The sequence below is a fragment of the Sapajus apella genome, unplaced genomic scaffold (genome assembly GCF_009761245.1).
Source record: "Sapajus apella isolate SASKATOON/1434 unplaced genomic scaffold, GSC_monkey_1.0 scaffold32, whole genome shotgun sequence".
NCBI lineage: Eukaryota > Metazoa > Chordata > Mammalia > Primates > Cebidae > Sapajus > Sapajus apella.
This window is the reverse complement of record NW_022436972.1, coordinates 4,997,373-5,022,840: the sequence shown is the minus strand read 5'-3', so window position 1 is coordinate 5,022,840 and position 25,468 is coordinate 4,997,373. Positions and strand designations below refer to the sequence as shown.

The following is a 25,468-nucleotide window of genomic DNA, read 5'->3' as shown; positions in this document are numbered from 1 at the left end:
ATGAATCACAAGATGCAACCTTTTTCACTGTTCTGTCTTCACCTATATAACTGAAATGAGCTTAAAATGATAGGACCTAATTCACTGGAGTGCTGTGAAATTATCTTTATGGGGAGAAGATAGATGTGGGTGGGGAAAACGCACGGTTAGGAAATGTAAAACACCTTTTATATCAAAGGACATGAATTCTTGATTACTAGGACTTTTAAACAAAACATGACATACCTCATGTTTTAAATCTATTGTAAAGTCGGATTTCAGGGATTCACTCTTTAGTCTCTTGGTAAGCCTGAAAATAGAGACAATTTGATTTTTATAACCAAAAGAAATGTCAAACAAGACTAAAACATTCTTGAGACTTTCTAAAGGGTTTGAAAACAGATATATATACAGACTTAAAGATAAAAATAGTAGTTTAATTTCCTTGAGGGAAAGGGCTATAAAAATGTAATGGTTTGTTGACCAATAAGTAGCATTCATTATTCCACCATCTGCCAAATAATGTAAAATACAATACAATGCCTTGGGGAAAAAAGTCATGAGCTTTTTTGACTCCTGATAATCTTTTTTTTTTTTTTCTTTTTGAGATGGAGTTTCACTCTTGTTGCCCAGGCTGGAATACAATGGCACGATCTCGGCTCACCATAACCTCTGTCTCCTGGGTTCAAGCGATTCTCCTGCCTCAGCCTCCCGAGCACCTGGGATTACAGGCATGGGCCACCATGCCCGGCTAATTTTGTATTTTTAGTAGAAATGGGGTTTTTCCATGTTGGTCAGGCTGGTCTTGAACTCCTGACCTCAGGTGATCCACCCACCTTGGCCTCCCAAAGTGCCGGGATTATAGGTGTGAGCCACCATACCCGGCCGACTCCCGATAATCTTTATACTAAATAATGACAGAGAAAGAAAAAGGAAAGGGAAAAATAAATTGTGCTTCAGAAACAGACATGGCAACTTTTTGTTTCTTACTTTAAGGAATCCTGCTGGATTTTATGGAGAAAAAGTATATGGTTTGGGGGAAGAATCACAGTTTTATTTCAAGTCGCTGTCTTGTTTAAAATTTTTTCAGTGGCTCCTTTCCCCTATAGAATAAAGCCCGAACTCCTGAGCCAGTCTTGAGGGCCATACCACTCCCCTGACCATCTGGAGCTTCACAGCACCCACTTGCTACACCCAGAGCACATGCCTCCTCATTGTTCTCTCCCTCCGGACATCTGCCTAGAGTGTCTGAACCCAACCTTTACTGAGCAAACTTGTAAACACCAAAGTCATGGGTAACTTCTCCGTAAAACTTTTCCAGACTTGCTCACCACAGTAAATGGAAACTTCCTTGGCCACCAAAGTACAGATCTATCAGCTTTATCACATGCATTAAAATCTGGTGCGTACACAGCTCTCTCTGTGCTACACTTTCTTCTCTGTCTTGCCAGCACTGCCCACTGTACCATGCCACAATGAGCACTCCATGAGCTCCCTGAAATGAATTAGGCAATATATTTTTTGATTCAAAGTTAACAAGAGAGGAATACTTACCCAAATCACCAAAATACCATATGGCTCTGTATTTCTTTATAGAGCTGAAGACTAGACCATTAGTTTAAATTACAAACCTCCTAATACATAGTTTCACTACAAAGAAAAAATAGTGATTTTTAAAAGGAAGAATAGGTTGGGCACATTAGCTCATGTCTATAATCCCAGCACTTTGGGAGGCAAAGGCAGGAGGACTGCTTGAGGCTAGGAGTTAGAGACCATCCTGGGCAACACAGTTTAACATAAAATTTAAAATAATTATTTTTTAAATTTTAAATTAGTTGAGCATGGTGACATGCACTATAGTCCTAGCTACTCAGAAGGCTGAGGTGGGAGGATGGCCTGAGCCCAGCAGTTGGAGGCTGCAGTGAACTATGATCATGCTACCATGCTCTTGCCTGAGCAACAGAGACCCTGTGTCAAAAAAAAAAAAAAAAAGACGGAAAAAAAATTTATAAAGAAAATGGAAAAATAGTATTGTTTCAATTTTTTTCTACTGTTTTTAATTACATCTGTTGGTTGGGCCATGAAAATTTTCTATAAAAATTCGCTTCTGATTAGAAGAAGGACAGAAAGCAGACACAAGATAAATTTGTTTCATTACAAAGAGTTTGTCTCACAGCTGATACTAACATACCTTGGTAGAAGGTAGCACCAAAAGAAGCCCCATATAATATCTGTCACATTCCTGTTCAATATTTGTCCACAGATCTGTGAGTATAACTGGGGTGGACTGAGAGACTACATCCTCAGATACACTCGCAATATATACTTAGAGAAAAAAAAGTCTGCCCTGGCAAATGAGATCTTGTCCAATTTGAATTCTGCTCAGTTGGAACAACTTTTCATAAACAAACTGTATCAAGATAACTTTGGGATTTGGACTCATGCCACATGGCTTCAAAATTTAAACAGACCACAAAGAGTAAGTATTCATTTCATTCAGGCTCCAAAGACAGAAAAGTCATACCCAGGCTTATTGTCACAGGCAAGGAACCAAGTTGTGATCAGAATCCAAGAGGCATGTGACCTCCACTGTTAGATGGCCATGTTTCATAGGCCCTTTCATAACAGTCAATAAACACCTTAGTATTATTACCTTAAACATGCTCTCCATTTTTTTGACTTTTCAAGTTTCTTTCTCATTGAATCCTTGAAAATTATTTTTCGTTGACAGAAACCTCAGAAGGAGAAAAAGTAAAAACCACTGACAGAATTTCTGAGACAGGGCCGGGTGCAGTGGCTCACGCCTGTAATCCTAGCACTTTGGGAGGCCAAGGCAGGTGGATCACCTGAGGTCAGGAGTTCAAGACCAGCCTGGCCAACATGGCAAAACCCCATCTCTACTAAAAATACAAAAATTAGCTGAGCATGGTGGTGCACACCTGTAATCCCAGCTACTTGGGAGGCTGGAGCAGGAGAATTGCTTGAATGTGGGAAGCAGAGGTTGCAATGAGCCAAGATTTCCTGCCACTGCATTCCATTCTGGGTGACAGAGCAAGGATCCATCTCAAAAAAAAAAAAAAAAAAAAAAAAAGGAAAAAAAAGAAAAAAAATTTTCTGAGACAGAGACAGACTAATGAGAGGACAAATGAATATGTACATGACTATCTTTCAGTGGCAATCTCTTGCAACCCACAGAGTATACCATAACCAAGTCATGTTTACCTCGGTATCACAGCCTTCTAGTGGAGGAGTTAGCCTCACGTGCCACCTCAGGTCTATGTCAGTCACCCAGTCACCTTGCAAACACGTTCAAGTTCTAAGAGTGTGCAGGATGACCAACTAACTAAAAAGGCAATACCTAGTTGTAGTAACTGGGTTTCATTTTTCTATACACCAAGCAAGGTAACAGGGTTTTCCCAATGTCAGTTTCAGTAACCAACACCACCAAAAAACCAATGAAAGCCAGAAATTCCAGTTACTCGGATGAAACGTTTCCCCAATAAATGTTCAATTCCCGGCATATATCACATTTGGTACTTAGCTTTCCTAATTTTTAGAGGGTATTAAGTCATGGCCCCAATAGCACAGTTCTAATGACAAAACCACCTAAGCTACAGATGTGCAAATGACTGAAGGCCCTCTCAACGCAACACCAGGAAAACTCCTAGCTGACGTTTTCAGTCCCACTTGTGAATCAGTCAACAGAGCAACCTGCTGAGGGAAATCTAGATACAGTTTGCTGGTGAAAAAACAATGGAGAAAATCAGTTAACAGTGTCTTCTAACAACATATATTTGAAGAAATCACCTTATTGGAAGTTAATGAAAATTTCTCCAAAAATCTAAAAACTAAAACAATAGTTTTAATTGATCAAATGCATGGATTGCCAAGAAATATTAGGCAGTGTGAACTCAAAACTCACTGATGTGGAATTGCTAGGTCAAATAAAATTTTGGTGGGAACCAACTTAAGAAAATATGTCTTATGAAATATCTTTAGGTAACCAGTTGTCCTGGAGACTAAGGCAGAAGAAATACTTAAGTAACTGTAAGTTGTTGCCCTACCTACAATGTGGGACATAAAGTCAAGGAAAGGACACACAGGGAACTGACATTCCTGGACTGGTACTGTTGGTTGTCTGTACAATACAGAGTTTCTCCTTCATTCTTCCTAAACAAATTCTGGTTTTAATTAATATTGAGCCCAACAATTAAACAGCCTCCAGAGTCAGAGATTGATTACTCTGGGCTAGCCAGAATATTCAATGAAATTCCCTAGCAACTGTTAATAGTCTGGGGATTAGAACGCATGTGCAGTTAGCCCAACCAGACTGAGGATAGGACTTACCATTCATGGTCGGGAACAGGCTATTTACTATCGGATATAAATAGGAAATATGTAGCCCTTATTGTTTTGAAACCACCAGAGGAACCAGATTTAGGATAAATGGATTCTGTGTTCTCTAGGCTGAGCGTAGGTCCTCAATGATACTGATAAACTGCTGGTTCAACCAACCATAGACCTCACCCCAATTATAGCAATAGTATTTCCTTAATCCAGTTTGAGTTGCTTCCTATTACTTGCATCCAAAGCATGCTAAATGATGTAGATGCTAATAATAGGAAGAAACAGTCAGCACATTAGCTTTGAATTGGAAAAAAAAAAAAAAAAACCGCTAGGAAGAACCAATGTTGCAGTTGCTGGGGCTAATGGATACTTTATCCTTCCTTTAGTCCTAAGTATAATACCAATTTCTTGAAGAATAAATAAGAATCCCCACCAGAAAGCCATTTTAAGATATATCTTGATCACAAGATAGCAGCTATGCCAGATGGGTTATATCATTTTATTTGCTTGATTACTTGCTGGCATCAGAAGGAAAGGAAATATGATCTAAGATAACTAGAATTTTAAATATGGCACCATGGTAGAGTCTGCACATTTATTTTGCTTTGTTTTTGCTGGATATTAATGAACTATTCTACAGTTTGTTGGTCACTGTTCAGCATTGTGACAAGCAGATGACACACCATGCAGAAGGCTATTTGGTACCTCACTACGCTCTCATATTGGAGTCACAGAGAAGTGCTGGGAATTTCCTGAGCTCTGTGAAAAAGATTAACCTCTTGGCCTTAATTCCCTTAGTCATAGTTCCCCATTGCTATGGTCTGAATGTTTATGTTCCCTCTCGAATTCATAGGCCTAAGTCCTGCCCCTCAAGGTGATGTTATTAGGAGGCAGGGCCTTTGGCAGGTGATGAGGCCATGGGGAGGAACTCTCATGAATGGGACTGCACCACTATAAAAAAGACCCCTCACCCTTTCTGCCACATGAGGGGCCACAACAAGAAGGAAAGGAACCAGAAAGCCAGCCCTCATGAGACACTGAATCTGCCGGTGCCTTGATCTTGGACTTTGGCCTCCAGATCTGTGAGAAATAAACTGTCGTCGTTTATAAGCTCCCTGGTTTATGGCATTTTCTTGTAGCAGCGCAAAGAGACTAAGATACCTACACACCCTGCTGCAGTGATGAGGCCCTCAGTTCTCTCCCCTAAATACTGTTAAACTTGACTAGAAAGAGAGCTATCTACGGAAGCTGCACTGGCTGCCTTGCCTTGTCAACAGATGTGTTCAATGATCTCACAAACACAACAGGGAAGGGATTCATGGACCTGTGTGTGGTCTCCTGTGGGACTACCTTGCAAAATGCCAGATAATCCGTAACATAAATTCGCCCCTTAACAAGGCTAACATCTTGGCTAGTGCGCAACCTGCAACCCTGGTTCACAAGTCCCCAGAAGCTAGTCATGTGGTGAGCATGGGATAGTAATGAGGTGAGCACTAGCCAGAGCCAGCAGAACCGGCCAGTGCTCTGGGTACTGCTACACTTATGAGCAGTGAAGCAGGGGACAGAGGTTTCCTCAAACAGGTTATACTTAATGCCAGCATGTCAGCCAATAAGAGTTGAGCTGAACTGCCCTACACAGGGATGCCAGAAGTCAAAAATGTATTCAAACAGAATCACTTCCATCCATCTGCACCTGGTTAAGACAGTCAAAGGAAGCAAGAATAAATAGTTACTTCTAACACCTAATTCAACAAAAACTTAATTGAATTCAGCATCAAGAGGTCTCCAAGAAAGTCTTGCTACAGGAAGATAGGAAATTGTGATGGGAAGAAGGGAGGTAAAACTCTAGACTATAGGATTTGCCTTCAAGATGAGAGGCCTCCTGGATCAGAAGGCAGTGATGAAGAAAAGAGCTCACCTGGCCTTCAGGGAAAGGATTACGCTCCCTGCTTGCCATACAGCTGTTCCTGGGTCCACTGGTTTCCTCTTTAGTCCTGGAGGAAGAAACACCTGCCGCACTCACAGCACTTTACAGAGAAGGCTATAGCTGTGTTCGTTCCTCTCTCAAGGGACTTCCATAGCATACAGGAAATGGGAGAGAAACAGGCTTATGCAGGGGTTGGGACTTCTCCCACAAAGAAGTCACACCAAATCTTTCCATACTGTAAAACAAACTGGAGACAGAACAAGGAAGGCTAGAGGAAGCCTCCTGTGGTGGAGGATGAGAAGAATACATGAAGAAGGGAGAAGGGACAGTGGCTCAGCCTACTAAGTTCAGGTCACAGCTTCTATTCATTAAGAGTCCAGACTCAACAAAGGTAGCTGAACAGGCCCCAACATAAGGCTGCTGGACACTGTGGGAAAAGAGTGTCCTGGGAGCTCCTGGTCCTCAAGCAGTAGCAAACCAAAGTGTATTTAATTTGAGAAGAAATATGACCCAAGGCTGCTGAAGAGCAGAACATATTCCCCTCTTCCCTGCAGAGCACAGAACCAGGCAGACCAGTAGAGGGTGAGAAGGCAACAACCACTACTTCTTCTGGTCTTCACTCCCCTTCCTCCTTGACCCTTCTAAGAACAGAGGGAGGAAAACTGTGCAGATGCTCTTAGGCATGCTTGCTAGGGGCCAGGGGAAGGGCATCAATGCCTAGCAGTCCCAGGACTGAGTACGTGAGTCAAGGATCTTAACTGGAAACAAAAATAATCCACTGTGGCTAAAGCATAACGTACATTTATTAAAGCATACAGGCGGCTCATGGAATTACTGGAAAGTCTGAGTAAAAGACTCTAAGGTGAGATTCCAAGAACCCCCTGATTTGTACCACAGAAATGGGCAGCTTAAGAGCTGCAGACTCTGCCATCATCAGGAAGCTGCTGGCAACCCACAAATGACTCTCCCTCTGCCACGAATCTCAATTCAAATGTCCCCCCATGCTCTGTCTCCTTCCCCACACAATTCAGTTCCCAAAAATATAAACACGAACATAACACATTTACTTGATGGAACCTACAACATACGGCTGCTTCCTTCCTAGCAAAGAAGGCTAGGACGCACAGGAGGTTTTGTTGTTGTTTGGATTCTACACTGGAAAGGAGGGCATCACACTACAGAGAACTTTCAAATGTAAAAGGAATAGTCAAGAAGTTTTGGCCAGCCATGAATGACAAGGTATGTACTACCCTGTATATCCACAATGGGCTAAAAAGATTTAAAAGACTCCAAATCCTAGAAACAGGACACTTAATGATAGAAAGTCTTTCATCTCTAAAGATATGAAAGCCACAAGTGCTTTATCAGCTTTCCATTCCCTGGAGAAGAAAAACATATAAGTAATCTAAAGGGTCTGTCAACAATCATATCTCCTGAATTACAATTTAACTATCTTCACTTTCCACATCTAACAGAGCACCACTGTGACTACGCACACAAATACCTAGGTATACCTATAGCACCTTCCACCAGCTGTCCCTCCTGCCTGGGCTGTGTTTAAGTATGCATAGCCATGCACATGACGAGTCATCAACTCTCAACCCCAGCATGGTACTGATTCATTTTCTTGGCGGTAATCAAAGTTACATCTATAGCTAAGTAGATCCCTTAACAATGGTAACGATGCTTCCATGTGCATGGTTCTCACAGCACTTCTGTGCTCTCCCTTAGTCTCACAACTTATTATTTTGTGGATGAGCAAGAAGTACAGAGAGGTTGAATGATTTATCTGAAGGGTCTAGTAAATGACAGAGCTGAAGCAGAAACCCTCAGGCATCTGGCTCCTTTTCCAGGTCTTACCACACACTGCCTCTGGCTGAAAAACTCATTTGAGATCCTGAGATCCATCAGTTACAGTACTCAATGAAATTAAAGTTGAATGCACACCCCTCTCACCCCCCCACAAAAAAGTCCAATAAATTCTTACTTGTTTACAAGTGGAATACTTAAGGCCCAGCCTGCAGCAAAGTCTGGATACTTAAAAACTGTAGGATTCTCGGAAAAGGCATAATGGTGAATTATTGTAGATTCTTCATCATGTAATGCTTTTCCTAAAAACCATTCCTGTTAAATAAAGATACAAGTCACCTTAAAAACAATCATTTCATGTAAGACCAATACAAAGTTGTACTATTAGTTTTAGATAATTAAATATTTTGGGTGATAATGAGTTATTAGCACAAATGAAGTAACTCTAGAGAATGTGAACAAAAATATAATTAACACTAGTATGATAATGAATATAACAAAGCTCTGTATATAGAACGTAGTTCAAGATCTGATCATCAGGATGAACAAAACATTAGTCATCATTATACCATAAATGTGTAAAAGTGGTATTTTATAGAATATTCCACATAAAAAGACTATTAGGGCAGAGAAAATAGTATACCCTTATACCTTACTGAGGTTTTCAAACAATAATTGGAAAAATTCCTTTCAGAATCAGTGATTATTTATTTATTTATTTGTTCAAAGGATTTTTACTGAGAATCTACCACACACCAGGCAGGAACACACTTACCCTACAGTGGAGAAATGGAAATTAAGCAAGTAAATAAAATAACTTCAGGTAGTTGTGCTATGATGAAAATAAATCAGGGTGACTAGGAGCTGCCCTGAAAAGACAGGGAAATCTCGTATGATGTAACCAACTGAAAGGAAAATATCAAGGAGCTGGCTCCATGCAAAAATCTGTTAGCCATATAATGATGACTAGCATTTTGTTCATCCTCAGTAGCGAACTGAGATGAAATAGTATCAAAGAGCCAGCTCTATGGAAAAATCTGAGGAAGATCCATCGAAGGACTTAATGCAAAGTACCTAAGTTGGGAAAATGTTTGATATAGTCAATGAAAAAAGAAATCCAGTGTGGCTGGAGCTACTGGGGGTGGGAATAAGGTACAAAAGAGACAGGCAAAAGGCCGACCAGGGTGAGTTTTATGTGCCAGAGGAAAGGAGCACAGACTTTATTCTAAGCGTAACAAAAGACTTCCACTTCTAACCCCAATAGCATAATCTGGATCACATCTACTCTCCTGCTGAGAACAAGTATAAAAGCTGGAGAAATGACATAAAGCAAATGATCGAAGCCATCAGAAAAAAACAAAGGCAGGTAGGACATAAAGGGCTAAGATCCCAGAATTAGAAAGCCATCCATGGAAGCCGCATATTGGCCTCCTCTTTTCCTCAAGGAATTTGCTGATTCCTAGAACTACAAATAGCACACAGCCAAAGCAGCAGCTAGGAGATTTTGTAACCTCACCAGACTAAAGAGACAGAAGAAGCTGGAGCTGGAGACATTGAGAGTAGAGATGTAAGGGGGTCCCAAGATGCTGCATGCACATTTCCCTCAATGACCTAAGCTGCACAAAAACCGAAGGAAAAAATAAGAACCAAGCAGAAAGCAGCAGTGGAGAGGCTACAAAGCTGAACAAAGCCTTCAGCAATACTGTAGTGCTGGGAGACCAAGGTTGGAGTTCAGACTCTGCCAGGACAAAAGGGCTCTGGAGTAAGGGCAGTCTACAAACAGACCTATCCAAACAAGGTCTACAATCCAGAAGATTACATCCTTCTATATGTAGGAAGTCCTATCATCTATAGCGTTCTTAATTTTTCACATAAAACACCTGAGATTTAGTCAAAAATATCAGGCAGAGAAAGAAACAAGACCAAACCAGAAAAGTGAAAAACAAAAAGAGATGCACAGATGAGACAGATTTTGCAGTTATCAAATAAGACTTTTAAATAGCTATGGTTAACATGTTTTTTAAGCATAAAAATTTTTCTTTTCAATTGCACCAAAGAACTGGAATTTATAAACAAGAGCCAAATGAAAAATCTAAAACTTAATAATGCAAGAACTAAAGTTAGTAATTCAAAAGAATATTAAGCATAATAGCAGAGAAGATTTAACTGGGAAGTTAAATCTTTCCAGATTTAAGTCTGGAAAGCAAGTCGGTAAAAAATATCCAGACTGTTACAAGAAAAATAAAGGAAGGACAATAGAGAAAAGAGCTTATGGCAATATGAGACAGGGAAAGGGATGAAATGTACAACACTGGAAACCAAGGATAGACAGAATGGAACTGAAGCAATATTTGAAGAATGCAGGCTTGGAATTTTCCAAAACTAACAAATGTCATCAAGTTCTAGACTCAAGAAGCTCTATAAACTCCAGTGAGGGCAAATAAAATCACACATAGGCACATAATGGTAACACTGTTTGAAGAAAAAAATGAACCAATCTAAAGCCTTGGGTTTTTAATATGAGCAAGTGGAGAGACAGTAATGCCATTTCTGGATGAGGAAGACTGAAGATGTAAGAGGTTTAGAAAGGCATTGAGAGTTCAGTTTTGAACATTTCGAGTTTTAGGTTCCTGTTAGGTAAGCAAAGGAATGAAGTAGGCAGCTTGACATAAGAGTAGAGAGTACATGGCTGACTCCCTCAGTTCCTCTGCTCTGTTCAAATGTGAGCTGGTAAGTGAGGTATTCATTGAATACCCTATTATGGACAGGTAAGCCCATTCCCAATACATCCCTTACTCCCTTATTCTGCTTTATTCTTCTCCATGGCACTTGTACCATCTGACACATTATACATTTATTTGCATTTTTCTTTATTGCTTTTTTTCCCTGAAACAAGAATACCACCTCCTTATAGGCAGGGATGTTGTCCAGTTTGTTCACTGCTATATCTCCAATACACCTAACATGTAATAGATGCTCAATAACTTCTTGTCAAATGAATATAGCAAGTCCAGGAGAGGTTTAAAAAGCAACTCTCCTCTACTGAAGAAACTAGAGCATACAATTTGAATCAAGTACCCTGAGTTCTAAAAGTTTTACACATTTTCTCTCTAATCCAACCAAGACCACCTTATTCTCTATTGTTTATCAGAATATAAAATCAAGAAGATATCATACATGAGCACTCTTAGGTATTTCTTAAGAGCCTTATTCTGCTTGTGGTTGTGTTGCAAATACCTGCCAGAGTTCTAGTTTTCCTCAGTTCAGCAAAGGTCATAACTGAACATATGTGACAGCTATTAATTTTTAAATCTAACACTAAAACTATATATTTAGATTCACAGATCCATATGACTTTCTTCTTGACACTTTGCCTATGGATATATGAAGTCATTACTGGGTAAGAGTAATACCCTGTAACGGCCAAGACAAATGACCTCAGCTTGAGATGAAAATTCAACCTTTTTTAAAAAATCAATAATAAAGCTCTTTATCAAGTGGTTTATCAAGCAACTAAACCCATATGAAAATCACCATATTTTACATACCATGCCAATATAGCTTGTATAAAGAAAATAAACATCCAGTACATTTTGGAAACTTTCTTACAAATCTTTCACTATTAAAACCTTTCCCTATTAAAACCTCTGGTTCCGAATAGTTTTATGCAAAACATGTTATGGCTTATCTCCTAATTGCAGTGTTCAACTGTAGAGTATATGACTGTTTTTCAACATTTTTGGGTGGGTTATAAACTACTTTAAAAAATTATTATAGAATCTATGGAAAGAGCCACTCCCCTAATCTTTATTAATGACTTTCTTAATGATTTCATTAAAAGGACAATTATAATCAAAAAGAACCTTAAAATAACTCAGTGTTCCACTAGTATCTTAGAATTACTTTTTACAAGCACCTATGTTTTATTTCTATTAAAAATGCATTTAGGCCAGGTGAGGTGGCTCCCACCTGTAATCAATCCCAGCACTTTGGGAGGCCAAGGCAGGTGGATCACTCAAGGCCAGGAGTTCAATACCAGACTGGCCAACATGACAAAATCCCATCTCTACTAAAAATACAAAAATTAGTCGGGTCTGGTGGTGCATGACTGTAGTCCCACCTATTTGGGAGGCTGAGGCATGAGAATCACTTGAACCTGGGAGGTAGAAGTTGCAGTGAGCAGAGATTGCACCACTGCACTCCAGCCTGGGTGACAGAGTGAGACTCTGTCTCAAAAAATAAATTTAAAGTCAACATACTTCATCAAATACACATATATTAAAAGCATACTGTGGTTACAAAGCAAAGACTTCAAACAACATGAAAAATTTATATAAATCACTGAGGAAGGTAATTTAACAAAGATTACTTTAATACAAGTTAAAGTTTTACATTTAAAATACGTTACGACAGTATACCTTTTCGTATTAGTAAGAATGATTGAAAGATGAAGGAAAAACATCAGAATCAAACAAAATGCCTTATACCCTAATACATTACATAATTATTTTAATGTACACAAAGCTTATTTGTATAAATATCAAAGCCAGGTTTGCTTCATACTTTTTTCCTGAGTTTCAAATGGTGGGGAGAAAAAAAATCACAGTGGTTTCAGCCAACTTCAACATTATATAATCTTTATCATTTCTTACTGTTAGTTTCAAAAGAAATAAAGCATCCTAGATATTTTTTTTCATATGGCAGAGTTCAGAAAAGAGGGGGAAAACGTCTCCTTTTGCCTCTGTTCTGTACTTGCTTTTCATGAACTTGCTTTGAACTTTTAAATTTGTCATCCCAATTTTCATTAAAAAGCAAAGTGAGTCACCATCTCCTGTACAGAATTAGAGCTATGGATAATGGAAAAATAATCTCCAGGTGAAATGAACACTAGGAGGAGGTTAAAACTCCTACATCCTAAGAAAGATTTGGGAGTTTTTCTCAAGCCAAAAGGAAACATAAAAGCCTAACAAATGGTTTACATAAAACCTGGCAAAAAGTACACAGATGCTGGTTAATGTCATTGGAAAAGACTGGATGAGACACGTTCATATTTCTTTCCTTTGAAGGAATTATTTTTTTAACCCAATGACCTTCTCATCCAATTATATCTAAAGCTTCCCAGAAATCAAAAGCATGAAGAAAAATCATAATGAATCTTTCCAGTATTTAAAGATCATCAAAAGCAGTGGTTTCTATCATAGTAACAGACTTTCCAGTGTTTGGAGAAATTAATCTAACGATCACTGTTGTCCAGTGTTTGACATCTACATCAACAAACCAAGCAGCACCCAGAAGCTTGCCTTTTATTCCCCATGAGCTCATTACATCTGATTCATCTCAGGAGTGAGCATCTGAAGGTAGGTGGGACAGGTTTCCGCTGGGACCAGAAAGGGCCCAACTCTGCTTATCTCAAGTTTAAAGAATTCCAAAAAGTGATCAGGTTGTAACCTGGGCTTCTTTCCTCTGAAAGAGATCTGAATGAGCTCCATTTACTTTTGACACATTTCCAAGGCAGCTCTCTAAACCTAAGGAGCCTTTGAACATAGCCCAGCAGCAAAACTGATTACTACAGGGTTATAAAGTCATTGACAAATATTCACTGAACACCTACTAAATGTTAAACACTCTGCTCAGGGCTAGGGATTTCAAGGCAAACAAGATCCAGTTGCTAATCTGTGCAAAATAAAAATAAGATTTGAAAATGTAAAAGCAGTACTGTAGTGGACTTCACTGAGTTCCTCTGGTTTAAGATACATCCCTTCTCACCCCCATTCTTTCTCAAATAGTGTTCCTTCTGCCTGCAGACCCTCTTTCTCTCTTGCTAACTCCTACTCATCCTACAGAACTCAGATTGAATGTCACTTCCTGTCCTAACCCTCCTAGGTTAGATTCCATGCCCCTGTTACATGTCTCTAACAGCACCCTCGTCGTCTTTATTAGAGATGTTTTGCTTCTAACCATAACTGCTTCTCTAAGGGTCTGTTTTCCCTGCTATTTTGTGCCACCCACGTGGTCAGAATTGTTATCTGTTTTGTTCTAGCCTCTGCCATCCACAGTGCTCAGTATACAGCTGGCATTCAAAATAATTTTTCTATCTAAAATATGGTCACTGTGTCTGATAAGAAGAAATAGCCAACTTAAGTTTATTACTACGATAAGCAGTTTCTGAACTTCAAGGTATAGTTTTCAACTCTGAAACTGCCAACACATATATTAACAGATTTTTTTTCATTTAAAATGGCTTGTTATAAGCTATGTCCCTCTATAAGCTACAAATTTCAAAGAGAATTATTTAACATATCTTCCAGACATTCAACAATGTTTCATTCTTTTTCATTTTAAACTCAGTGGTTTTTTATTAGATTCAAAAGCCTCTTAATCAAAATTAAATCTCCTTTGAAACACTGTCCCCCAAAATAAGAACTGGTATTGAAGTTATATTCACCTTAGAGGAGTCATATCTTCTGAGAGTTTCCAAGAGTTTTAGAACCTGTATTCTTGTCTCTTCTTCACAGAAGAAAATCCATGATGAATTTCTGCTATATGTTACCGAAAAGCTGACAAAAAGAAACAAGTTTCAGTAATCACTTCTGTAAAATGAGTTAATAATAAGGTTTAAAACTGGTCAGTAGGAAATGAATGCAGGGTACACAGAATGGCATACCTAGTTTCTTCCCTCTATATTTTTCTTCAGCTTATAGAAAAGCCAGATGCTAATGGTTTATAAAACAGTCAGAGTTCTTAATTATCTCCATAACAACATTAGTTCAGGGGATAAATAACTTTCAAATATCAACTTCAAGCATTTTATCTTTTAAGAGAAAGCACATATAAAAACAAAAGCTATTCATGATTAAGAACCAATCATCAATAAATTTGATTAAGGTATTAATCATAAAAAGTAAAACTCAAATTTACTTCACTTACTGACTGAGGAAAACCACACTCTCTTAATAAAAAGACTAGGGGCATAAAAGTGTTCAGGTTGGAATGTCAGTCATTCACACATTGTGAGTTAAACGTACTGCGGTAATAATGGAAGTATGGTCCATGCACCTTCTTGTTTAGCTAGCTGATGAAGGAGGAGGACACTGGGGAGCTCCTGAAAAAAACAATGATCAAAGAAGATAAATATGAATTGACCACTCCAAAAAAAGTTTAAAAAGAGAAGAAAAGGTTTGGCTTAAAATGCAGCTATTTCTACAGCCCTGACATGGTACTCTTCACACCACTTTTTTTTTCCTCATTTTCTCCAGGAGCTACTGGAAATGAAGTATTTTGGCTGAATCCGTGCAACCTCTGCACCACCCACGCACTCAAATAGGGCTCAAGACCTACAAGGAGGGTCTTCCTTGACTCAGAGCCAACCTGAAATCTGTAAAGGTGACTTGAAGGGAAGAGCCTGGGGGAAGTAGTGAGGGATAATTCAAAGGCACAGAAGCAGTTTTTTATTTTATATACATATGGAACATGTTAAAAGAAAAACCTTTTGGCTAAACTGGAGGATACAATATCTGATCTACCTCATGTGCAAAAATTACTTTTTGAAGTTCCCTAAACACATTAAAACACTCTGATAACAAAAAGTTTTGGTCTAGAAATATAATCCTTAAATTATTCAGGCAATAATAGAATAGCATAATAATGGAATTGGTAAATTTATAAGCATAGGAGGCACTAAAACTCAGAAATAAGGCACAACTGCACTTACATAAATTATATACACATATATAAAGAGAGATTTTTAAGGCTACAAGTGTAAGCTTTGAAATAAAACACTATTTGCTATATTTCAAGTTGTTACAAAAGCCAAAAGTCAAAAATTTCGTATCTGATATGCTTAAACCTCCTCCCCCAACAAACTTTATTATATCCTGTGTTTTATACTAGCTATAAAACTATATTCCTAGTAGCCATTACAGACAAAAGAATTTAAGTGCCTAAATATCTGAAATATTACTGGACTGTGGGTTCCACAGCAGTCTTAAAATTCATAGATATTTATTATGAAGAACACAACAGTCTTTAATATAAATCCTTGGAATTAAATTTCAAGTAAACCTCATTTATTTATTTTATATAGTATTCAACTTCCATGTACAAATATAAAATGCAAAAAACAGCAATCAAAGGTTAAATCAAACAAACAATGTGGTATGTTAGAAGAAAGAGTACACCTTAAGACTGAATTAGCAGTTACGCAATATAAATAATTCAGGGCCTTCCTACCATTGCTTCTGAATTATGCAGTAATTTTTATTGTCTTTTTAAAATTCCAGCAAATATATATATTCATGAACGATTACATAAGAGCAAAAAATCATGTGTAAAGAAACTAATAACGTTACTATTTGCATAAAACTTTAGAATTATGGGTAAATGCAAATGTGAGCTAGACAAGAAAAGAAATATAGCAAATACTTTTAAAAGTTTTACATAAAAGAAAGCAGTAATGAGTTATTATGCATCAACTAAAATGATGATGAAAGCTTTATAACAATGGAAATGTCTTTATGTTTAATAGAAAAAGACATGATTCCAAGAATAAAACAAAATCCTAGATGAATAGACTAGAGGAACCAGAAAGTGAAAATATTTGTGTCAAGATGATAGAATAATGAGATACATGCTTTAAAAATCCTTCGATGTAAATAAAACATAGCTAAGTTTTTTAAAAATTGAAGGAAAATGAATGCACCTCAAAAATTTACTTCCAAACAAGTATTATACTTCCTAATTATAGGATATATATATAAAGTAATATCAACAGCTATTAACTGAGAAAAGGTTTCCTTAGATGCCTAAACAGTAACCTCAGCAGAAAGGCTACAAGGGCACTTTCCTGGCAGAGATTAGAAGACAAACTTATGAATAACTCTGCCACAACACTAAAAATGTGGCAGGCAAAGGTGTAGGTAGTGCAAACAAGGAATCACATCCTAGACTGAAATAAACTCTATGGATTATCAGTAGATTAAATTCATTGATAGCTCCATTACATTTGCTTACTAAATCATATACTAGATTTCATATTTGCTTCAGTTTGTGAACACAAGATCAGACAAATTTTCTGTCCCTCTATATCTCCAAATAACAACATTTCAAAAGCTAGCATGCCTTGTTAATAACGCTCTCCAAAGGTGAGTACTCAAAAATACAAAGTAGGTGCTACCTTGGCACTCAGAGACCTGCTCTTGATTAACTCTTGAGTAAGCCAAGGTCATCTTAATTATAAATAAATCTTAATCTACTAATCCCCAAAAATGCCCAAGAGATTTTATTCTTGTCATATACATACATACACACACATACATATATGCGAATGCACACAGAGACCCAAACAGACATAATAATACACTTAGATGTAGTAGCACCTTAAAGGTAATTATCCAAAAGGTTGCAATAAAATTTTTTAGCAAATGATATTATCTCAGTTCCTACCACTTAGGATTATAATAATTTATGTCCCATCTGTCACAAGATTTAGACCTCCTTAAAGGCAGTGTCACTAAATGCTACCATTTTAGATTCAAAGTAAGCTTTTATTTTTATTTTTATTTTTAGAGATGGAGTTTTGCTCTTGTCACCCAGGCTGGAGTGCAATGGTGCAATCTTGGCTCGCTGCAACTTCCACCTCCTGGGTTCAAACGATTCTTCTGCCTCTCCTTCCTGAGGAGCTGGGATTACAAGCATGCACCACCACACCTGGCTAATTTTTGTATTGTTAGTACAGATGGGGTTTTACCATGTTGGCCAGGCTGGTCTCGAACTCCTGACCTCAGGTGATCCACCCGCCTCAGCTCCCAAAGTACTGGGATTACAAGCATGAGCCTGTAATTATGGATTACACCATGCCCAGACTCAAAGCAAGTTTGTTTGTTTTTTTTTTTTTGAGACAGAGTTTCGCTCTTGTTACCCAGGCTGGAGTGCAATGGCGCGATCTCGGCTCACCGCAACCTCCGCCTCCTGGGTTCAGGCAATTCTCCTGCCTCAGCCTCCTGAGTAGCTGGGATTACAGGCACGCGCCACCATGCCCAGCTAATTTTTTGTATTTTTAGTAGAGACGGGGTTTCACCATGTTAACCAGGATGGTCTCGATCTCTTGACCTCGTGATCCACCCGCCTCGGCCTCCCAAAGTGCTGGGATTACAAGCGTGAGCCACCGTGCCCGGCCCAAAGCAAGTTTTTAAATAAGTAACTGGATGAATAACTAAAAAATAGTTTTCAAATTAAAATTCAAGGGGAAAATAAGAAAATATTATATCCACATTACCAAGAGCTGTCTGGAATAAAGATATAGTAAAGGCATTCACGCATGCAACAACTGTCGTCAATCTAAGTGATGCCTAATCATGCTACTATTTCAAACCTAAAAGGTAATTCAAAATTCTCTTGATAATGAGATAATGCCGCGTCAGGGGCAAGCATAAAGGAGCTAAAAATACAAATGATCAAATATGGATAAATGACAGAAAAGGGCAAGAAAATAAAAAGGTTGATTGCAGTAATTTAAACTTTTATGTCAATTCTAGTCATCCCTTTGAATCAAAGTCTGCTTTTATCAGCATCCACTGGAATCACAATCACTTTGAAGACAGAAAGCCTACTGAACTTTCAGTTGGTACTTCCTTGGAACGTATTTGTTATCAAGGCATGAATTCATATTTAAAGCAGTTAATAATTACTAAGAGCAAACAAATTTAAAACCAACATTCTAATTCATTAGTTGGTTCTTATACATATTCATCGTCCTCATTTGGGAAAGGGGTTTGATTTCAATATCACAGCTGAGTATTCTCACAATATTTTAAGAATGGAGAAGGGCCATTATTCTTAATATGGAGGGGAAATCATTAAAAATTTATATATAGAAATATTAATAGTATGAATGAAAAAGCTAACCTTTGAATGTGGATTAAAATAGGTGAATATTTAAAATATCATAAATAACCTTAATTATTCAGCAGATTTGGTTTTGAGCCATTTTAGTTTTTCTGCCTGAGTGGAAATAATTCAACAATTAAACTACATGCTGCTGGTCTTTCCCTTGTCAACAGACTATTTGCCAGTATTTGTCATTTGTCCTTAACTTCTAAAACTAGAAGTACATGAGTTTATGGTCTCGTTCAGTCTCATTATTCAGACCACATGCTAAATTAGAAAGTAACAGCCAGCAGACTGGTTCAGTGTTAGGCAAAGGTTCTAAAAAACTGAACCTTTAAGACTGTTTCCATTTCAACTGTATACCTAAATTCCAACTACTATATCATTCTGAGGCACTGAACTGAGCTTTTAGAACCCAACAAATAAATTATGGTGAAAATTAACATCTGTTTATTGTTACAATTTCTTCTGTAAGAGGTAGGTAGGTCTTATGAGGATAATAGGGATGTGTAATATGCTATTTGCAACATATATCAGACAGATTTATTAGCCTTTAGAAATCCAGTATTCATTTATGGTCCCCAGCAGATTATATGTGATGTTATAATAACACACCTTCCAGGAATCTGAGGCTATATTACAAAAAAAGAGAAGATTCCTCTGGATACCTGTCTTAATCATTAAATGTCCTTTCCTAACAAGAAAAAATATTTATTGTTTAGAAATTTTTATTTTTATGAATGATTTACTTTGAAATGCATTACTAAGTCCATTTTATAGCTCATATAAATCTATTTTAACTAGTAATTTGATCACTCACAAAAGGCTGTAAACCTCAGTATTTAAGGACCTGAGTTTTGGAGCCAAAGTACTTGCCTCTGAATCCTGGCTCTACTTCTTCTGAGCCATGCAACCTGGGCAAGTTTCTTTTCCTAGTTGTGGCTCTGTCACCTCGTTCTCTCATGTGAGATGACAACAGCATTGGGGAGGAAGTGAGTTAACACATGCCAGGCACTTGGCATGTGGTAAGCATGTGACAACTATTAACATCATCAATTTTGCAGTATTTTTTTGAGCAAATACTACATACCAGGTACTGTTCTAAAAACACAATAAACAAGCTGTAATAAGACAAGCAGAGTCCCTACCCTCTTAGATCTTATGGTCTCATTAGGGAGACAGGCAATAAGCAAATAAATCTACAATGTAATGTCAGGGATAGAGGCCATAAGGACAGAGCCACGTAAAGGGATAGGCCGAACAGGACACTGTTTACCAACCAACACTGGTCTGCTACACAAGGGATCATGGCCCCACCTGTATGTCAGGAGGCAGCAAGGCAGAGAGAATAGGCTTTGGAGCACCTCAGAACTGAGGTACAGGACTGGCTCCACTATTTGATTAATCTCTCTAAGCCTCAGTTTCCTCTTTGCAAAAAGAAAATAACAGCAACTAATTCATAGTTAAATGAGCCGATGCTTCAAAACAGCATAGCATAGTGTATCAATATGAGCACTCGATAAAAGCCACAGTAACTATTATAGTTTCCAACTCTCTCTACTCCAAACCCTGGGCCTATAAACTAGATGTCTCACTAATCCCTCAAACTCTACCTTTCCAAAAATGAACTCCTCATCTTAGCTGAGAGTAGCTCATCCTCTTTTCTTCATCCATTCCCTAATACCCAGTGACACTCACAATGTACTGTCTCCTTCAGTGATAGTCCTCAAGCTGCCCAAGACAGGAGTCTACCAAACTCATACTACATTTCTTCAAGGCTTAGTTCAAATGCCATAACAAAGCCTTTACTGGCATTTCCATGTGGGGTCACAGCTTTCCTTGCCTATGTTCTCAGAGGGTCATGTTTGTGCTGAATCATACAGTAATTCAACCAGTGGAATGACCAGCTCCTCACTCTAGAATAAGCCTCCTGGAGGGCAAGCACCATTTCCAGCAATGGGCACTGGGCATGGCACAGTTTACAGTGACCTACACCCTAGAGAGGCCATCCCTGCTGGGTATCACACACCACTGGCACCATGCTCATGGAGCTCCCACCTCCTCTGCACATTTGCATGTGCTGACTTTGGATTTGGCCTCCACTGTCACCACTAGACACTAATGGCACCCCAGGTGAGGGAGCCCTAAAGCTAACTGCTTCTTGAGGTTCCCGGCTCCACACTCATCCAACATGCCATGCTGGAAGGGAGGTCCTCCCTCCCCTGAGCTCGGGAATCCTGAGCACCTGGCCTCTGCCTCCCTTAATGGGACAAGCCCCAGCTCCCCCCAGACACAGGGTATAGACTTCTGCAGGAAGCAAAGGGGTTCAAATGCTGGGCAGCCAAAGAGAGACAAATGGTCACGACACAGCCTTCCAAATAGTGTGAAGATTTCATTACTGGTGAGCAACTTGGCCTTGGGTCTCAACGTTCTATTTCCTGTGATGCATGAAGTTCTATATAAAGACACATGTATAAAAGATGTTTCTAAGAATGCTAGTTGTATATGTGAAAAAGGACAGTGTTATTTCAGTGAGAAAAAGTGTATATAAAAAAAAATTCTATTTTCTCCTAGGGCATCCTGCCCAGACCCTTGCCCAAAGTAAGTATTCAATCAATGAATGGACTGATAAATTTGCATCCAACAGCAATGTAATAAAGTCTCAAATTTAATAAACAATACAATTAACACCTATCAATTTCTAAAAATAAAATTAACTTTTAGTAAGCCACTCAGCATCCAACTACTTTCACCTCAAAAGTTTAATGATACACAGCATCAAAAAGCTGAGGTAATAAATCACACTCATGACTCTCAACCTTTTAATGAAGTAATTCACACAATCTCCGTCAATTAAAAAAAATTCTAAAATTAGAAAACGCCAGGCCATCGTTCTCAAGCTTCTTTACAATAATCTATGAAAGGCTCTGCTAGCTCTCCTGGCTTAACAAATGAAAATCAGGTTCTGTTTTTTTTTTTTTTTTTTTTTTTAACTAATGAGGCAAGGGCCTAACTCTTCTCAAGAAAATAATGATTTCCAAAACTTTCTGCAAACAGCAGGAAAAAATATAATTTGTAAGGTTGAGATTATGCCAGGTTTTAAATAAAGGGTTTATAGTTTCACCAAAAAAGGCTACAAAATTAGACGTGTCTGTTCTCTTCAAAAGCTATATAGTTCAGGGCGGAGAAAGTATAGAGGTCTCTAAGCAGCTAAGTTAGCTCCATTTGGTCTAATGCAGAAAATGTAACCCAACCTCTGACCTCCCAACCTCTGCCCCCAATATGAAACCTACCCCTCTCCCCAAATATTCCTTCTACAGTGGCTTACTTCCCTGGTCCCCATCCAAAGTGATTCCCTGGCCAAGCATGACCCCGGCCTTGTGGTGAGGTGAAAGTTCCACTTCAGTGTCTTCAAATGGTGCCTGGATCCTTGCTTTACTAGAACCTACTAAAAGCAATGCAATTATGCTTTATCTTCCCTCCTTCATTGCTTCTAATATAATCTTATGTAAAGTTCCTTTGGAGAACAATAATGGTGTTATACAGGTGTTACTATGCTTTTGAAGCTGTAGGAAAGATTATCTCAGCATCGGATGCCCTTGGTGGCTAGACCCCAGGTTCTAGAGGGGAAAAAACAAAAAGACTCTCAGTGACAGCTTTTCCATCACAGCATAAATTCAAGATACTTAATAGCATCACCTCCAGAGGCTAAGCTGTTTGGTCTCTTGTTTCATGTAATGAACAAAATATTTAATATAATAATGTTTACACAAATATCCACCCAAGAAGGAATTTTAAGTTAAAAAAACAGAGGTCAAATCATAGTTGACATAGATGCTGTGCACATAAAAGGCATTTGAACAAAATAAACTCAAGCAGCTGATTTATTAGATCATCATACCAACTCTCCTTACAGGTTTCTGCTTATCTCATCCCCACTTTGCTTTTTGTTTGCATACCCCTTTAAATAGTCAGTCTTCATCACTTCACATTACCCTTCCATCTGTGACACAGGGAGAAAAAAACCCAGGGGAAAAAAATAGCTCTTCTTCAAACTCTGTATTCTTCTAGGTGCAGATCTGCGTTTACGAAGCCACAGTCATCAGCCCCATCCCCACTCTCACCAACCCTCCTTTCCATTCCCTGCAATCTAAAAAGATCACATTCTACTCCCGACACACACTCTACTCATCCCACAAACTGTTCCTTACAAATTCCAGTTCCTACTTGGCATCCCAAAAGTAGACCTTCCTGGCAATTCATGTGTTTATCTTCCAGAACTATGTTCTAAACATGTCCTCCAGCTAATTTTCCCTGTCTTTCCTACCTGATTTCACAGAAGTCTTCCCTCATTCAGGCTTTACTTAGCACAGTGTCAGCTCACATTTTTTACATATTACTATAGAGCCTCAAACATGTATCGTCATTCTTGAGGCCCCCATGTATTGTCTACAGATGTCTTTTTACATTCAAAAGTGTCTAATACAACCATAGATGCCCAATTAACATTTGTTGAGTAGACATTTTTTTCTTTTGAGATGGGGTATTGCTATGTTGCCCAAGGTGGTCTTAAACTCTTAGGTTCAAACAATCCTCCCGCCTCAGCCTCCTGAGTAAGTAGGACTACAGATGTTCCTGGCCCATTGAGTAACTCCTTTAAAACACTGATTCGGTACTTGTAATTTCTGCTTTCTGATATACTCATTTATATTATGAAATAGTTACCATCTACCTTATAAGAACAAGAATACACTTTCTAAATTACTTTCTAATCCTTTGTGCCTGAGCAACCTAGAATGTTACTCTGTACATAGACTAGAATCTGATAAAGCCAGTCAAGTTACAGATTGGAAAGAACATATAATTATAAACATTAGAGCCATGATAACTGCATGATGAGCTTCAAAACTGGAGATGGAAATGACCACTTACAATGACCTTTATTCTAGAAAACACGGGAAATGGCTTAACTCTTCTACTAACAACTCCAGATACAGTATTAAATATCAGATAAAAAGTTAGTTTAGGTTCTTTCTTGTTTTTATATTCACACTCTAATGATGAAAAATGTTTGTGTTTTTAATAAGGCTGCATTTTAGCACCTTGAGGCAAAACAGGCATAGGTAATGACTTGCCTAAGCAAAGAGAATGGCTGGAAGCAGATGCCTAGTCACAGAAATCACTAAATTTTTGCACCTTAATTTTTTGGCAGACTTTGTAGTCAAGTGCAACCTGACAGAGTAATGACTAAACAGCAGTTCTAGACATCTGGTATTGTGGGAGGAATATATATTTTGAGCTATCAGATAAATATTCAAATGATAAAACTTACTGCTGACTTCTCCCTCACCAAGCAACGTTTATGAATGTTCATGGTAGGCAAATCAATGAAGAAACCAAAACTGCAACCTGCATCCTTCATAGTTGGGGTACCAAGTGACATGAGGGTCCCAGACATCCTGTCCCTTAGAGGCACGGTGCATACCTGCCACACCAAGCTGCTGAGACACCCCTTTGAGGGTCAGCCTGCTCCCACCACAGCACTGGGATGCCCTGATTTCTGCCTCTTAGCTTTTCCCTTTCTCAGCTCTCATAGCTGAGGGAGTCATCAGTTCTTTCTCAAGAGCATGTCCATTTCCTAAAACAGCCTCCAGGGCGAGGTGGCTCACACCTATAATCCCAGCGCTTTGGGAGGACAAGGTCGGTGGATCACCTCAAGTCAGGGGTTTGAGACCAGTCTGGCCAACACGGTGAAACTCCGTCTCTACTAAAAGTACAAAAAAAACCCAGCCGGACATGGTATCGGGTACCTGTAATCCCAGCTATTTGGGAGGCTGAGGCAGGAGAATCGCTTGAATCCAGAAGGTGGAGGTTGCAGTGAGCTGAGATCGCACCATTGTACTCCAGCCTCAGCAACAAGAGCGGAAAATCTCCATCTCAAAAAAAAGACTCCAGTTAAGTTTTAACTGAAGAACCCTCTTGCCTCTTTGAAGTGACTTTGCCTCCCTATGCTTTGTGAATTTCAGCATTTAACTCTCAGAAGTTGATCTTCTTTCTCTATTTTCATGTAGTTACAGGTCAAGTTATCTCATCACTACACCCCAAGTATTGTCTACAGACCCTATGTTAGCTGTCAGCCATTCCTGGATTTCTTTTTTTTTTTTTTTTTTTTTTAGATGGAATATCGCTCAGTCACCCAGGCTGGCGTGCAGTGATCACTACAACCTCCTCTGCCTCCCAGGTCCAAGCAATTCTCCTGCCTCTGCATCCCAAGTGGCTGGGATTAGAGGGAGCTTGCCCACTAAGTTGTGTATTTTTGTATAGACAGAGTTTTGCCATGTTGGCCAGGCTGGTCTCAAACTCCTCAGGTCAGGTGATCTGCCAGCCTAGGCCTCCCAAGGTGCAGGCATGAACCACCACACCTGGCCCCATTCATGGATCTCTAAAGTGCTATTCATGGAATAAAGTCAACTCAATCATACATGTGGCATTAAAAAAAAAAAAAAAAAAAAAAAAAAAAAA

At 38.7% G+C, this 25,468-nt stretch overlaps 1 protein-coding gene across 3 annotated transcripts in view; it reads right to left on the bottom strand.

Annotated features, from left to right (window-relative positions):
* The window catches only part of B3GLCT (beta 3-glucosyltransferase), a 112,405-nt gene that overhangs the window by 48,917 nt on the left and 38,020 nt on the right, over nucleotides 1–25,468 (bottom strand). For all 3 annotated transcript variants that reach the window (XM_032294421.1, XM_032294423.1, XM_032294424.1), the window contains 4 exons: nucleotides 15,088–15,164; nucleotides 14,508–14,619; nucleotides 8,241–8,377; nucleotides 226–289 (listed from right to left, as the gene is read on the bottom strand). In XM_032294421.1, coding sequence (XP_032150312.1) covers nucleotides 226–289; nucleotides 8,241–8,377; nucleotides 14,508–14,619; nucleotides 15,088–15,164 — 390 coding nt within the window. The remainder of the gene's footprint in view (nucleotides 1–225; nucleotides 290–8,240; nucleotides 8,378–14,507; nucleotides 14,620–15,087; nucleotides 15,165–25,468) is intronic.